Source organism: Daucus carota, chromosome 9 (genome assembly GCF_001625215.2).
Source record: "Daucus carota subsp. sativus chromosome 9, DH1 v3.0, whole genome shotgun sequence".
In the NCBI taxonomy this organism is placed as follows: domain Eukaryota; kingdom Viridiplantae; phylum Streptophyta; class Magnoliopsida; order Apiales; family Apiaceae; genus Daucus; species Daucus carota.
Window position 1 is genome coordinate 23,691,075 of NC_030389.2, and position 18,020 is coordinate 23,709,094.

At 35.8% G+C, this 18,020-nt stretch overlaps 1 protein-coding gene across 1 annotated transcript; it reads right to left on the reverse strand.

The window, feature by feature from the left end:
- Positions 1-473: 473 nt before the first annotated feature.
- Positions 474-17,522, reverse strand: LOC108192633 (uncharacterized). The gene is made up of 21 exons (XM_017373352.2): positions 17,125-17,522; positions 16,499-16,583; positions 16,095-16,134; positions 15,751-15,999; positions 14,753-14,852; positions 14,595-14,669; positions 13,076-13,174; positions 12,230-12,346; positions 11,978-12,093; positions 11,572-11,671; positions 9,870-10,228; positions 9,118-9,445; positions 7,630-7,841; positions 6,958-7,176; positions 5,148-5,334; positions 3,974-4,224; positions 2,985-3,077; positions 2,801-2,902; positions 2,193-2,550; positions 1,680-1,817; positions 474-1,599 (listed from the first exon to the last, which is right to left on the reverse strand). The coding sequence occupies exons 1-21, from the start codon at positions 17,254-17,256 to the stop codon at positions 733-735; spliced, it is 4,227 nt and encodes a 1,408-aa protein (XP_017228841.2). The 5' UTR covers positions 17,257-17,522; the 3' UTR covers positions 474-732.
- Positions 17,523-18,020: the final 498 nt, after the last annotated feature.

Genomic DNA, 18,020 nt, shown 5'->3' on the forward strand with positions numbered 1-18,020 from the left:
TTTGATCATCCCCAAGAACATGGCAACTTTGTGAATTCAATCCGACTAATATGATAAAATTTAATCCAATTAACGAGAATGAAAATAATGTGTTTTTATACTAAAATTTCATTACTATTTCCGTGTATTCCTGTTAACCAGCTAAGGTCGTGAACCTACCCCTTCTCCCAAAATAAAAAACATATTCGTCTTTCTCTAGATATTAATATAAGAGATAATATATGATGAAAATATATATGAATTCATGTTGAACTCATCTTAATCAAATACCAAGAAAATTTATGTTAAAAAAGAAGACTATTAATACCTTTTCTTATACAAAAAAAGGGAATATCCATTGTGCATACTTCATTTCTCCTACCCACCAATCAGAAGGAAGCACCACATTTGTTTGTAAAACAGACAAGGTGGCCTCATAATAATTGACTATGCATCCAAGACATTCAAGACAAAAGAGGCCTACACTTTTTGAATAGCTTCAAAAACAGAAAGACATGTTTAAATTGGCATGGGAGTATTACAAGATCAGAGGAAAAGAATGGATGAATTGTAACACACTAAAGTAGTATAACAATTGTCAAGCCAAATGTAAAAGATAGCAAGTCCGCCACAACACAAACCCTACTCTCACTTTATACTCTGTGATGATAGTTCCTCTCCCATAAGAACATATGATGGTAAAAACAACACACTGTATACCAAAAAATCAACAGCTTTACCAGGTTGCTAGTGTCAAGTAAAGAAATTCATTGGTAATTCTGGGCGGACACTCGGCTTTGATACTTCTGGTAACTGGTTAGGAGCTTCTGTCGGTACTGGATTACTAGATGTTTGTGGAGTTTCGGCTGGTACTATACTGGACATACTTACAGGGGATGCATAAGATGGATTATCTGAACATCGTTCACTTGTGTCCAATGCAACTGCTGCACTTGATTCTGATGTGGGTCCTGTTGCACCATTAGTTGATTCTGGAGGAGGATTAGAACCTGATTCTGAAGTCGAATGAGCATCAGTTTCTGGTGTTGGCACTTGGACTGATTCTGAGACACCTGATTCTGGTGTAGTAGGAGCACCTGATTCTGGTGTAGTAGGAGCTCCTGATTCTGGTTCAGGAGGAACGCCTGATTCTGGTTCAGGGGAAACGCCTGATTCCGATGCAGGGGTAGCGCCTGATTCCGATGAAGGGGGAGCATCGGATTCTGAGGTAGGGGGAGCGCCTGATTCTGAGGTAGGGGCGCCTGATTCCTCCGCCGCTGGAGAAGTTCCAGATTCTGCAGCCTGAGGAGCAGTTGCTGGTGTCGAATTAGAACCTTCAAGTAATAATGGCTTGTTTGCTGCTTGTAGCGAACCCTGAATTGCACCGGTGGATTTCTTCTGACCAGGATTAGGAGCATAAAGAGATGCCATCCCTGGGGGAAGAATCTCAATGGGAAGCTTCTTTGCAGCATCAGCTAGACTGGTAAGTTTGGGTTCCTCAAGAGAAGCCAAAAAGGCAGCTGCAGCATCTGTCTTGGTTGAAGGACCATGCTCCATCTCCTTCTGCAAAACCTTGTTCCAAGCCTGAACCAGACTCCTCAAAGAAGGTCTCCCATGGGCCTGCAGAATACTAGGATGGTCAGACCAGAGAACTAACCTAAAACGCCAGAAAAAGTTGTAAATAAAAAAGTGTATCATACATGAGCATGTAATACAGCTTCAGCAAGCATTCCAGTATCCTGCCATGCTTTTTCCATCAATGCATTATCTCCTAAAAGTGCAGCTGCAAATGCTGCCTCTCGTCCGGCACCAACAGCAATCAAATTGTTTACCAATCCCTGCAGGAAATATTGCCAATCAGGTTACTCATACAAATCAGCACAGACAAACCTATTGCACAAATTTATCTACAAACATCAAGTGCACCGAATACTGCAGATAACACCTACTTATTTTATTGCAGATTTCCTGGACTATAATTAAGCAAAACAAACAAAAAATAACTGTTAGAAATGTTCATAAATGTGTGCTAAAGGACTGAAGAGTATATAGCTCACAAGTCACAACTCATACATGCAGTTATAGAACACAGACCAGACATGGAAGATAGGCAGATGGCTAAAAGCCATGCACCAACTAATATTATTTTTTTATTCTAACGCGAAATAGAACACCGAAACAAAAAGAAAACAAAGCAAAAAATCAAGATATACCCCAAGTCGAGTCAACTCCCCGTGATTCGCTAATCGTAAGGCTAATCCCCTTAATTCATGTCCCCGTAAAGCTCCCTTCACTGAACCGGCTGCAGCTAACCGCTTAAGAGCTTCACGAGCAATCTCACCTTGAGCAGTGGCATCTGCAGCATCAATAAGATCAAGAAATTCCTTCCCGAATTTCACTACTCCATCAACTGCCTCCACAATATCTTCCTTTTTGACAGTTAGACTCATAATGTCGTTCAAGTTTAGCCCAACAGTTTCATTTCCAATATCCCTGCTGTTACTCATTGTTAGAAGACACTGGAGGGCTCTTTTCAGATCGTTGCTCTGCATTGCCAGGTCAAATTCCAATCTGGCAAACGTAAATTAAAAATTCCATCAAAATCAAATTATTCAACAGTTCTGAAACAATATGCTCAAATTAGTCAATAAAATTCCTGATTCTGGTAGCAGTAGAAAAAATTCAAAGAATACCGAGATTGATATATAAACATTCAGCGCTACGATAAACTATTTGAATGCATAGCTCGACTTATAGCAAAGGCCTTGTTTTACAGATTGGAATCAAGTATACTTAGAACTTGGCATGAAGCAAATTAAACCTCTTAGATATCCCAGGCAAATGAAGTGCTTCAGTAGCATAACCCATCCCAAGCATAAACTGAGCCAAATCATCATGATGTTCTCTGCCAAGCCTACTTGCCCTGCATAGAAGGTAGTTGTAGATATACATGAAAATAATATAGACATAACTCAATTGAAAACCATAAAGTTAATAAAACTTACCATTTTACTGCACTAACAGCATCTCCGTAGGCAGCTAGACAACGGCAGCGGATTCCGGGATGGCTGAGGGATATTGCATGGGTAGACATGTATCTATTTCGAAATGAAAATAATACATCAGTAATATATAGCAAATCTTTAAGCTACGTCAATATTTGTTTGATGAGAAATGTGAGACAAAATAGGAACCCATCTAAAAACTTGTAGTACGAAAACGTCATCTTGTTTCAACTAGAAAATCTATCGTTTGCTGTCACAACGTAACATCGCTTTTAACTCTTTATTAAATGATATAATTGCAAAGGTAAATTTTCTGTGCATAGAGCGTAAAACAAGGGAAAGGTAATCCCTATACCTTGAATGTCTAGACAGAGGATTAGCAATATATTGTATCTCATCTTCACTTCAAGGATGAACATAATTTATATATAGGTTTATGCATGTCTCTGAATGTATTAGGGTCATAATTTTTAGAAAATTAACTAAAATACTAGGCTTCAAAGCATTACAAATATTCCTACTACATAGAAAAGCATAGATTCCATTAAGTCCGATCAAACTTTAAACATATCAATATCAAGAAAAAACTAGAAAAAAAAAAATATTTTTAGCTTCTTCCCAAAAGTAAACTTGTTCCATGTTTGAATTGCCAGCTTTATAAATGGCGAGTGTCGTCCACAACTCACAAAAACAATAGCATTATAATACAACTGTTGCATCAAAAACCTAATTCGAATACAAAAGGACAGAATAAATGGTAATGCCAGCCTTTGTAGTTATGTCAAGGTACAAGTGAGTTCAAATTATTATTTGAGAACCTTGTGATTCTGATCTGAAGGTTAACCAGGAATCACTGTGAATGCAGCAAATGTAGAATTTCATGTAAAAATTTCAGGACTCTTAATCACCGAGGTGCAAGTTCCAGCCCAATTCAGACACATCATTTATACTGATTAAATATATAAGATTTAAAATCAAGGAGAGATTACCTATCAATAAGCCAAAGAACACCATCCCGAACGCCCACTACCACAAGAGGTCCAACTGGCCGTTTTTGTTCTCCTGGAAAACGAGTTACTGCCACTGCCACCCCTCCCCCACCGACAGCAACTTCATTGACTTTCCTACTATCCATATCTTTAGGCACGGATGAGCTTTCACTACCAACTTTAGATTGTTTAGGTAACATTAAGAATGGAGGGATAGATGGAGCATGCTGAAAAGATGCTAACCGCACAACCTGACAAGATTTTCTTTTATAAGGAATATGCTATGCCCAAAACAAATCAAATAAACACATGGTACTTAGTAAATGGGAATCTTCATAATTTAATATATTATAGGGAGTAAGCTACAACTTTTACGCAACAATAATTTGTACACTTCTGACTGTACACATAGCAGTACTTTACAATTAAAGTAAAGAAAACATAAGCTTCTGCTACAATAAAAGGAACAAAATTTAGTTCGAAAATTAATATCTTTGATTTTAGACTTCTGCAGGATATAGCTTTTCACAAGTTAAGCAGATTCTAAACTACCTACATATTAAGGGCCTATAAATAAATTCAAGTAGAGCAACGAAATAAGAAGACAAACTTAGGAATATTCTAATGTATATTAAAATTTTAAGATAAAGACCTACAGGTACTAACTCACTTCACTTGCCTACCCATAGTATCTCACAAACTCCCATTCACTTACTGAGATTAAAAAAAAAAAGATGGTTATAATTTATATGAATCCATGATCCCAGGGCTAATCGCATATAACAGTCAACCTCAGTGTGACTGGAGTAATAATCGATTGAGAACATTACTTTGTCAATAACTAATACTGGGGAGAACATATCTTGACATGAAAACTCACATGTCAGTTTGACTGAATTTATAATTCAAAATGTGAACTTGCTCAAGTAGAAGCTAACTGCACAAGAAAATTGGATCAGATATTGGACGAAGGATTGGTAAATTTTACCAACATCAGAACTATTTATCACTCCATTTGGTATGGACTTGTGGGCAAATTTTAGATTTAATCCATGCGTTTAAAACTTCAAAGTCGCTGCATACAACAACTACAGTTGCCAAACACTGCTACACGACAAAAACTAAGAAAGTTACTCGTAAAATGCAATTATACATTAACAAGCTATATATTAACCTGTAGCATTGGAGGTCTCAAAGAAATCCGCTCCTGTGTTGCAGTTTGCGGACCATCTATCGCAATCAGAGCCAACTCACCATGCTCTGCAACAGCTCTCGAACGAGCCTCCTTCAGTTTCATCTCTTCTTTACGCCGTTTAGTTTCTATATCAATGGGAGCAACACCAGCATCAACGAAAACACACCTAAAGTTTCCACACAAAACAGGTATTTCATCACAATAATTTCTCAAATAGCATAGGTGAAGAAATGATGCATGTAAATTATTCTTAATTTATTCATCTGATTTCTGGATTTGGTTTTTTATCTTTCCCATGCAAACTATAAAAGGTAGTTAACCACAAACCAAAAAAAAATCCAGAAGGCCACACCATCTTCTGTATAGAAAAACCATGTGATTAATCATTAAAGTAAACACTAAAAGAATTTTAGCTCTTCAGCAAAGGCTGGTCATAACTAAGGTTTGGTCTTTATATAGCTAGTATATATGCAAATGCTGAAGTCCTCACCATGCTAACAAGTTATATCTCCATCCATTAAAATTATTTCTCTCTCATTAACTAATAAGATCCACATAATTTCCTAAAAGATTAAGTGATTAACTCTACTACAATGCAATCTTGGTGAGGCAGGTAATGTTAACTGTCCATTTGTTAAATGAGACAAGCTTGTGCTTGAGAAAATTTAGGCTGTAGAACTTTCTTCTGTCTAGGAATCGAGCATACAGTTTAGAAACTGTAGATTATTATCTTTTATATGTATGATAATTGACTGTAACTTATTTTTCTTAGCATGGGACACAAATTAGCAAGAGGCAGTACTATAACCCATTTGATTAGACAGCGATGACGCAGTTGGATACTTGCATACGTAGCGGTTTAGAATTAACTCTTAAATTGTATACACAGAGTGTGTGTTTTTTTCCAGGTGATGCTTAAAAACGGCTCGGCAGTGCATTTCTACTTATATCTGATATGTTAACTTGAGATTGCTTCAGCTTTTGCTTAGTAAGACTTTCATTACTATTCTTAATCCTTCAATCTGTTTTTTAATTGTTTATTTGTGAGTCTCCCAAGTCAAACCTTAAAAATCAAAACACGCGAAAAAAAGCTATTCAAGGACAATGCTAAGTAGACATTAAAAAGTAAAACACAAAAGGAGGATAGTAAAATTATATTGTTGTGGTTGTTTCTTAATGGACATGGAATTCTGTCTTTTACTTTCATTTGTACAGAAGTTGGTTATGTACTGTTGCTGATTTTTTGAAATCTTTCCTGGATTACCTCAAATGTCTGTCTTAGTTATCCTATGATCTTAAGTAGTTTTACTGGTCTTTAGTCTGTGGCTCATTACTTCAACCCGTACTTGCCACTGTTAATAGCATTAATTGTCGATACTATAGACATTATCTAGACTTCTAAATTCCAATTAAAACATGCAAAGGATATACTTCTTTTTATCTCAAGATTCAACAGTACAGAAGAAGCTATTATGCTTAGGCACCCATAGATTAAATGCCAAATTTGTGCATCCAAATTAGTGAACAATGGTATCTCATAGTCGAGCAGTACATACTTCAAAATGCTTCACGAGCCAAACTTTAATTTGATAAAGTTCGGCTCTTACAGTATCTAGCTTTCAGCTCCGCTCATTTAAATTCGAGCAGAAATTCAAAAAACCTACAAGATTTTGTCGAACCAACACCAAGCTGCTCACAAATGACTCGCCTCATTTACAGCCCTATTTACATAGAAAAGCTAAAGAATATATCGTAATACACGAGTAAGATCTTGTTAAATAGTACTTACTCTATCGTAGTTGGTGTAGCCACAAAGAGCTGTCTCCGTTGCCAAACAGCACCTGTAGCAAATGGAATGGCAACATCTCCCAAGTATCTATATTGAGGACGCAAGGAAGATATGACAATGTATTGCTGATAGGCAAAGGCACAATACTCAACCGTTTGGTCCCATGCTGTCCATTCTGGTTGAGGAAGAAGACCACCGACTGGTTGAAAGTTTTCCCAACTGCAAATTTAACCGATTCTTAAAAAATCTCGGCATAAATTTGCTCACACATCCAATCTACTAACTGCAATTTTAATAATTTTGAGCAAACCGGGCTGGGACTTTAAAAAACAATACCGGCACCAATTATCAACATAAATAAGATAACATATAAGATTGAGCTCAGATGGATCATGCGACACAGCTACAGTAACCAAGGATATACAAGATAGCTATTTGGTGCTCGACACTCACGCAGACTAAGAAGAAGTCCAGATATTTAAGGACTTAGTGGGGTTGACAGAGAATTTTTGTAAGAAAAGATAAGAAGACTCAAGAGTTCATATTTGCTCAATACTTGATGCACAAAACTTCTGGATGGATAGAAAATAGATTGCTTAATGCACAAGACAAATGATAACAAAGTTGATTTATTTATATAGCACTCACAGGTTAAGTAGCATTTGTTCCTACCTGTATAACTGGAAGTTCTGAGGTGCAGCTTCCGCTGAAGAATTATGAGAAGAATAGCCATCAACAGTGGTGAACGAGGAAAGCCCGCTGCTACCAAAGCCAGATAAGGGCATAGACTGGAATGTTGAAATAGCAGTAGCAGCAACGGGGCTGACTCTTCGCGATGTCCGATACGCTATACCAAGTAGCGCTCCCCCATGCAAACCAATAACCTAGAAACATATTTATGGAGTTAAAAGGCCATACCAAAGTGGTCAGACATATATTACTGGACCCTCATAATAATTAAGACTAGACAACAAATATTACGAACGTGTAACAATAAACGGCAGATTCCCTGAACCAATCAGAAAACGTAAGCATACAAATTTCTTGAGAGCTGAGTATAAAATCACAGGGGAAGCAGTGACCAAGCTGTTAATAGCAATATAGCGATGAAGTACAGCATTTCACTAAAGAAAGTTCTACAGCATGACTACAATATCAATGAGTTACTAGAAAGTAGAAAGTTAATAAGTATATGGCTTGAGTTGACATTCCTATTTGAAATTCAGAAAAAATCAGTGTTTGCATATTATGTCCGAGTACAAATCTTTTATTATCTATTTTATGCTCATCCTTGAAACACACCATTTTCCCACAAATTTCAAGTGATCCATTGTAAAGTCAAATTCCAGGTAGTCATCTTACTTACATATGTGACGGAAGTGTTTCAACTAAATATATTAGCCATAAATAAACCTAATTCTAATTTAAGTTGAATGCGATTACACTTTTCCTGTTGAGAAAACAGGGTCCAAGAGGAACCTTTACCCTGAAACATAACACACCCATTAAAGTTTCGAGCCCTCAACCTTTATATGGGGCAGCCAGTCACTTGTGTTCAGATTTAATTATTAAGGTACTTTAGCTATCATTTTCCAGATACGAAAACACGATGGCAGCAAGAAGTGAGTTTTTAGTACTCGGACTTAAGGCAACAGAGTTCCAGTACAACTGAAATGTTATAGTCCACCTACAAAAAGGAAGTCTTGTTTCAGAATCTACACGTCTGTGGGATGCAATCATTACTTGAGGAAAGGTACTTGAACAGGAACCTCATAAATTCTGCATGTTCTGCAGCACAGTCTTTGATGCAAGCCTAGTCAAAGCATAAAATAACATTCAACTTACCCCATTTAGTCCCAACTGAACTATAGTTCCAACTCCAATAATAAATCGTTTTTGTTGGTCATCCTTTAGAAAGTTCAAGGCAATCTACCTACTGATACTAAGATGAGAAAGCATATCACTAACTAAGCCTGACTTTTAGGCCTTTAACATATGAGCCATTCCATAAGGTCTAAAGGTGTCATTAATTCCTCTTACTCACATGCAAGCATGTCAATCACATTCGTAGCCTTAAAGGAAAATACAAGAAAAGGAATATGATTTCTTTGATTTAAGCAGAGTGAAGCAGAAATCAGTCGGTGAAAACATAAGAGATACCGGTTCACTGTGGCCGCCAATAGACCTCATTAATATATTTGATGTCCCATCATCTAACAGGATGCGAACTTGCACACTAGCAGAAGAAGCAGCAGAAGCTGCTGCAGCTGCAGCTTGAGCAGCAACTACAGCAGCTTCCTTGGCTTTTCTTGATCCCCCTTTCGGAATCAAGGGGATTCGAGGAGGTGCAGCAGACTCCAAAAGAGCAAATCTATCTCGACAAGTATCCCAAGCCAAGAGCCTGGCACTACCTGAATCTACTATGGACCAATCACTGACCTTGTAAATTGAGAAATAAGGAATATCAGGCCATACAACTGCAAGATACCTGCAAGCAACAAGGGAAAAGAAAGTCAAACACTGAGATAGCTTGTTTATACCCATAAATAGTACTAGTCAGGTACCAAGAAAGGGAAGAAATTACGTCATTCATTTCATGTTAACAATATTAAGGTCCTCTTACGAGTTCTTTTAAGAGCCATAAACTGGAAACCACTAGATTAACTGCAAGTCTTAACCTAGTGGTTCCCCTCTCCTCTTGCTCTTTTAGTAATAAGACATGGAGGGTTCAAGCCCAGTTGATGCATGTGTGCGTGAGTATTTAAAGTTTTGTAATTGACCATGTCTGTAAAAAAAACAAGTTTACAAATATCTAACACAGGATTAACAGATAATGTGTAGTAATTCTAGTTCTACTGTCTAATGCTGCACTTGAAGTCGAATGATGTACTCAAATGTTAAAGATTACTTACTTCCCCGAACTGCTCACAGAAAGAACTGCATATGAGTCATGTGGAACAGGAGTGCTAATGTGCTTTTTTATCTGCTTGACTTGAAGTGGTTCAGACGAATCTCCACGCGGTCTTCCATTTTCTGTCAAGGACCCGTTACTCCCAAGAGCAGGATTTGCCGTGTTGGACAACGAGAAGTTTAGCAGCTTTAATTCTCTTTCAATAACATAAACAGCCGAATGTTCTCGACTTTCTGGGGGTGTTGGTAAAGATGCTACAGCTGGAAGAGATCTGGCATCAAATTCACTAATGATCACACCGATATTGGTCCCAGTAGCAACAAGGTGTGGCTGTAATGGATGCGCAGCCATAGAATAAACCTACAAGTGATTTCATCGATTATATCATTTACATTTGATTGACAAGGATAAAGCTCAAGGGAATATAGAGAACTTGAACAAATTTTTACTGCAACTTCCAGAGGCTAATTGCTTTGTTATTACAATTCATTTACTCTTTTATTAAAACATGATATATGAGCATGTAACATTGTTAAAAACGGGATATTTAAATTGTCTCCTCGAGATTTCATAAAAGCCTAGAAACTATCGTAATTCTAATGTTTAGCATACATCATACGTTTGAGAAATAAAGAATAAAGTTTAAATCATCTAGAGATTAGAGCTTACCAATAAAGACTAGGTACTCGAAGATCCACTCACTATGTAAGATTTATCAAAATATTGCAAATTTGATAATCATGACTAATGCAGGACAGGAATAACATGGGGGTTACATGACTTGTATATGGAACAAAAACCCTAATAGCATAATGTTGATTTTTTGATCAAAAATATAAAAGAAAATAAAATGTCACATGCATGAAAAATGATTATAATGCTCTCGGTTATATGCTATAAACATAAAACCAGCCTTTTAATAGGCTAATTTATGTTGATAACATAGTTCCTAGATAATAGTGATAATGATTTCTAATAACTATCCCTATTTGCTTAGTTACTGTAATCACTTGACTTATCCTACGAACCAGTAACTAATAATTTAGAAAAAATTTAAAAAAAATTAAATTATTCAAATAAATTTGATTTATTCTGAACACACAACCTAATGGACTAGAGCCCAACAATTATTCAGCTTTTAAGTAACCTAATTATTCAATAAACTCCTAGCCCCATATATAAAACATATAGATATATACACTATTTTCCTCCACATCAAAAGATATATTGAAGTAACTAGTAACATGTATAATAATACTCTATGTTCATTTCTGTTCCCCTTCAATGACTCTCCTCGAGGCCATACAAAAGCTTGTACTGTATCTGAGCTTACATATTTACAAATTACAACTCTCGATCCCAACAGTATTCGTATTGAAGCATCCTTATCGTCTATTTAGACATTATTCAGTAGTCGGAGCAACCATTATCTGACACTTAAATGCTAAAGTTCTACGCATACAACTTGTGAGAGCAGTATCAGGTACAACTTCATAAGCATATTTGTTAATCAAAATTCAAGTCACACTCATGCAATATACAAGGTAATATATGAAATTAGATCTACCACAACCATACTTTCCCATCATAAAATGCCACACTAAGCTAAACATTAGAGCTTCTGTGGCTGAACATTAAATATTAAAAAAAAACACTAGTCATCTAAATTTAGCAAGTACAAACTAATGCTGCGATGTACATACTCTCAGTTTTTTGTGAGATCCAAGTGCTAGTGGAGGAATTAACGAGGAAAGCTCACATAATGGCCTTGTTAGAGCCGAATACGTAGGGTGCTCAATAGCCCTGTGTAGACATCAAAAAATAATAATCATGTAAATTGCAAGTAAGGCAGGCATCTCATATAAAACAAAAGTTACGCTTTCTCACAAACTTTCTCTTCTTCACCAAACAAGTCCATTTAAAGATGAAAAAGTCCGCAAATTAATGATGTTAAAAGATCGATTGGCCTTAATTTCTGCAGCAGAGTTGCATAAGCATGCTTTTAATCGCTAGAGATAAAACATAAAACATCCTTCGTATTCTTAATCAATAAGATATATAACTGTTTTTAACAAAACCACTTGCTACTAGAAGGCAAAATAAGCATACCATATGTGGGAATCCTTGACACAAGTTAATATATCAAGATTGGGTGCTCGAGGGTGACACCATGATGCCACACTGTGGCACGACATTTTTGGTACAGGTTTAATACGTCGCAGTTCCTGGAAAGGGATGAATAATAATTTAAACATATATAGAGAGAGGGGGGAGGGGGAGCGGGGGGAGCAAATGAAAGAAAAGGTACAGCTTTTCTACTCAACATGAAGAAATTACAAATAAACGACAGAGATCAGCTACCTTGAAAGATAATGTGTCCCAGATTGCTAGTGTCTTATCAGCGCCTATAGTAATGAGCTGAGGTGCACCTCCCATCACCCTAGATAGCTCAACAGCTACGACCCCGCCATCATGCGCCTTACAAGTAGGATTCCACGTTATAAAAAACATACACAACGAAACATAAAATGGAAAATTTCTACGGTCTCTTCTCACTGGATGTATAGTTGGTCCTTAATTAGCCAGAGCAGGTTTATGACAATATGTGAATAAAACAATTAAAGAAGTTAAATTTAAATTCTATACAGATTAACAAAAACAAAATTTAAATTATTAAATTTCAAATTAGAAGGTTTAATACTCCTCTAACATGTAAAATTTTACATTTGAGTTATATTAAAAATCTAAAACGCATATAGACTTCCAGAATGGGAAAGAAATTGATAGGATGCAGAGAATCTAAAGCCGCTAATAAATGTATTATGATCTTACTACATATTTTATGTACTAGTAACACTTTCACTTGTAATATGTACTAGATTTATAAGTTGATTCTCTGCTTATATGTTTTCTAAGGTAAAGGTCAATTGAAGCAATTTAAATACTCACATACACATTCATCCATCGACCCTCGACCTCTTATTACCAAGAGGGGAGTGGAATCTGCTAGGCTACGCCTTGCAGATACTGCTCACATGTTTTAATGTATATGAATATCTACAACTTGTATATATATACTGTTAATTGATGACAATGTCATTGCCCATATTTTGCTGTATACTATACAATAGTGAGAAACTAACAATTACTTCACATGTTTTATAAAATGAGGAGGTTAAACTAATGAGAGAATAAACATATAAGTACCTTAAGACTCAGCTTTGGCACAAGTTCTCGTGAGTCTTGGCCATAGTCAGCATTCCAAAGCACAAGTAAACCATCACTACCTCCAGAAACCAAAAGTGCCTATACAAAAAACACAAAAAGGGTTAAACTGTAACACAAAGGACAGTCTTCTAATGAAGGAAAAAAATAAGAATTTGAATATCTAAGTTGACATATTTACAATGAAACATATTGCTGCCAAGTGATGAAAGAAAACACTGAGAAAATGATATTTGTTCAGAGGTAAAGATAAAATTTTAATGTATGATACAAGAATGTAGGTACAATACCAAGTGTGTTATTCCTATAGCTTGAATGAGAATAAGCCACACCCATTGGTTATATACTTAATTCGATATATAGATCAGTGTTTTGAAAAGCGCGCCTAGGCGCAAAGCGAAGCAAAGCGCACCCTTAGCGCCTCATATATGTCGAAGCAAAGCAACTTCATTGAAGCGCACGCTTTTAGCCTTGAAGCACAAAGCGCGCTTAAGCACGAAGCGGTAGAAAAGCGCGCTTTAGCGAAGCTAAGCGCATAATAAGATATTTAATGTTATTGGGCCACTTTTAAGGCCCAAAAGTACTAACAAAAAAAGAATTTTGGGTCACTTTTAAGGCCCAAAAGTACTAACCCATAACAAAAAAAAGAATTTTAGAAGACGCTTTGAATTAAGAGATAAAACTGACCCTATATCACTCCTTGATGTTGATGAAAGCAATGAGTGGTTGGTTGGAAGCCTGGAATTCTGCCTATGAAACATAAATTTTGAATTTTAATATTTAATTTTAGGATTGTTTTTCCCTCTAAAAGTATTATTTAATATATTATAAAGGATAAATTAAGTTATTTTTGGCTTAAAGTGTGATTTAATATATTATGAGGTATAAATTATGTTATAAACCTATATACATATATCCTAAATAATAAATAAAAAAATTTGTAAAACATGCGCCTAGCTTCAAAGAAGCGCGCGCCTCGCTTTTGCGCTTTGCGCCTAGGCTCCAGAGAGTTTTGCGCCTCGGTGCGCTTAATGCTTTCGATAACACTGGTATAGATTGACCAGATAAGAAAAACAAATTATGGTAGAGAAATGAGGTAAATAAATATGTTTCAAGTATTAATAGATTTAGCGAACTAAAAAAACAAGCTTTTCCACCCCTTCTCAAATTGGCAGAATGCAGCCAAACAGTACTGCCCCTAGGTTCCATCTATAGGAACTATAAACTGTGCCCAATCGACTGTCGGCTTAAATATAAAGATCAAAATTTAGAACCACTGGACTCCTAAACTGAACAAGGGTCCACGAAATTAAATATTTACATAGACTGTTTGGCCAGTGGCAGCTGATAATGACACTCAATGCTAAGCATAGAAAGAAAGCCTGCAAATCACTGTTTGACTCCCCACAAACTGAGTTATGGATCTTTGGATGTAGTCTGACCAATTCCTAGCTATTTAAAATTAGAAAAAATAATTTCAACTAAAGGAAACTAAGACTACCTCTCCGGTGGAAGCCATAAAGGTCATTAAACAAGATATTGATTTTTTATGACCTCCTGTGTATCTTCTAGCAAGCTGCAAAAAAACCAAACATTGAGGCACAATACATAGATAGCTAAAAGTTTATCCAACGTATCACTAAAAATGAAATTGCAAACCTTCCATGTTATCATTGAGAGAACTCTAATTACACCATCTGAACCCCCAAAAGCTACCAGAGGACCATCACCAACAACAGACCTAGAAAGAAATTCCATACTGCAAGTGAAAGAAAGTGTTACCGATGCACTGAAGCACTCATAAGAAAGATGATAATATGTCCTAATATTTCTCTCATTTTCTCAAGACTATATATCTTTCTTTCTTCAACTCGTTACAGACTATAATTTCATCTAGAAAACAAATCTTGGGTTACAACATCGTCCACCACAGCCTTGATACTTGCAGTATGAACTTGGGTTACACTACTAATTTAATAGGATTTTGAGCTTGATGCTCTAAAAGTATTTCAATTTGACATTTTCAATGTTTATTTCGCCCGTGGTCCTTACCCTCGGATGAATTTGCGTGTAGTGTTTGGAAAGAAAAGAGTCTGCAACCTTGTAAATGTATATTCTAAATATTAGATTCCAAAGTTATTAGCTAAAAATTATATATCAAAATAATTAGATAGAACCATAGAATGTAAAAGACAAGGTGCAGCCTTGTTAGATGTTCAAGATTTATAAGTACTTTCTCGCATGTTTCTCTTTGTCCATCTCTTTTTGCTGCTATAGTAATCTACTTGAGGGGTCCAATTAGTTGTAACTTCACTATTTTAACAAATCAAATTTTCCAAAGTTGATCACCAGCTAGAAAGTAGAAACGACAAAGATATAAAATTAACTATAGGATGTTCAGAACATAATCACTATGTGTACGGAATACCCTATATGTATCACAGAGTAGCGATGATTAGGTAAGAAATGGTGGACCGGAATTTATATAATTCTATAGTAACCAATATTAGTTTAACCATTCAATTCATATTTGTTATACACAAGGCTTCATGTTGGGATATATCTAGTAAATGAAGATAGAAGTATAATGCAGCAAGATCATTTCCTTTTCCAACATACAACAAACAGAAGAAAGAGTGAATATAGAGAAGACTTGCCAGAGAAGTGATTTGTTGTCAAGGTCCTGCTTAGGAACATCCCTGCCACGCATAGTCACCAAGTCTAGAAATATGGCTTTACTTTCACAGCAGATGACAATAAAATGTCTTCCTTTCGTTGATGGAGCAGGAGAGCTAAATGCTGATGTGACATTGGTCACTGCTGTTGGAGCCTCCGCAGCAGCAGACCGATTACGAGAAAGTTGCCAAAAATGCACATCGTCGTCATAAAAGCTAACCTGCTTAACACTTAGGACATATCCCCCATTCGGAGTTTCAGGTTTCATCCGAATGTAATAAGGCTAAGAAAGATATAAAAAAAAACAAATAATGAGGTCCAATACCTCCCTCCCCGTATGGCTTCTGTAGGTTTTCCTCTAGATTCTACCATTGAAGAAGATATATCAGATTATTTTAATTATTTAAAAGAAAGTATTCCTCAATATATCCACTATAATATCTGAATACTTTTTACCGCATTACAAAAAATTGTTATTGACAGATAATTGCATATAGCCTAGCAAGTTGCAATTATGTATTTCTTTTTTCTTAATTTCAATTACTTTATGACCATCTTATGGTCAAGGTCATTAAAAACATACACAAAACCACTACTTCCTATACACCACATGGATACTTGATCATAGAACAACTTGCTGAAGCTTATACTCTTAATATACAGTTGTACTAGGTCAGTAATCAACTGCCAACTCTAAATGAACTACTTGTTTGTGCAAAACTCAGGTACCTGTATCTCCCTCTGCAAGTTTCTCCAGCTTAGCCCCAACCAAGCGCCTCTCATCGACTCCACCAGCTTTAAGCTCATATATCACCTGATAACAATACCAACCAAAATAATTTGAACTACATCCCAAGCATCCAACTATTCCATCCCTCTAATCAGATATAGAAACAAACAACCAACTATACTACCATTCATAACAAAAACACACACATATCCAATTTTCTTATAGCTCTTAAGAAAAAAGAGCACATACGTAGACAATAAATAAGCTGATAATATAAGAAACTAAAACAATTCCAACCACATCTAACTACAGTACAGCATCTACTTAATAAATAGCACTCAGGATCCAAGAAATTCATAATTAGTCCAGATTATTAATTAACCGACATCTGCTATACTCAGGACCAACGAATTACTTTACTCAATCAACATAATCAATTTCGATTTATCGAGGCATTACATATCGCATAATACAACTACATCCAACTATATCATCATCACTAATCGTTGGTAATATGCACACGAAAACAATAAATCACCTAAAAACATCGAATATCGTAAAAAATTCAACTACATCCAGTAATTAAACACACACACAAAAACATTTCGAAAAGTGAGTTTTGGACCTGACGATGCTCCCAATTCCAAACAGAAACATGATCAGATGCATCAGCAGTAACAAGCCAGGGATGAGTTGGATGCAATTGAATCTTCACGATCTTATCATTCGTCGGACGAAACGCCTTCAATTTCAACATTCTCGCCCTTCAATTAGTCAATCACTGTGTGTATTTACACACATACACTGCAATTAAGCTTTGGATCTGGAAACCAAATCTGAAAATGAAATGGATCTTGTGTGTGTGTGTGTAATTAGTTGTTCATGTAGGGGTGGAGAAGTGAATCAGGTGTTTGTTTCGAATTGTGAAGCTGATCAAAGGGTAATGGTCCTCGGTATCACAATCCACCGAGTACCAAATTCGCTGTGAAATTACTGAAATGTCCTGACTCAAACTACCGTATCCACAATAATGCCACTGCTTTCTTAAAATAAATACGGTCCAAAACCAAAGCTACTGTCGATATTAACACGTACACAGCGGTTTTTCTTAAAATAATAAAGTCTCATAAATTATATTTTAAAATGGATATATACATTTCGTAAAATCAAATTTTAAAAAAATTCAAGTCAGGATTTTTAACTTATTATCATATTTTTTGTAAAATCAAATTTCAAAATTAGAAATAAATCACTAAAAAACGTTAGAATTTTCAACTTCTCAGATTCGGGTTTACAAGTTGGAAGTTGAATAGAATCAAATTTCAAATATAAAAAAAACACTCAAAAATTTATAATTTTGTTATAAATAGGAAGTTAACTCATAATTTTGAACATATAAATAGTACGCTACTTCTCACTTATATCTGCTCAACTCATAAAATAATATGAAGCATTAGAATTATAATAAAAATTATTTTAATAATATAAATGGTTTAATAAATATAATGCTATTCTTTCTAA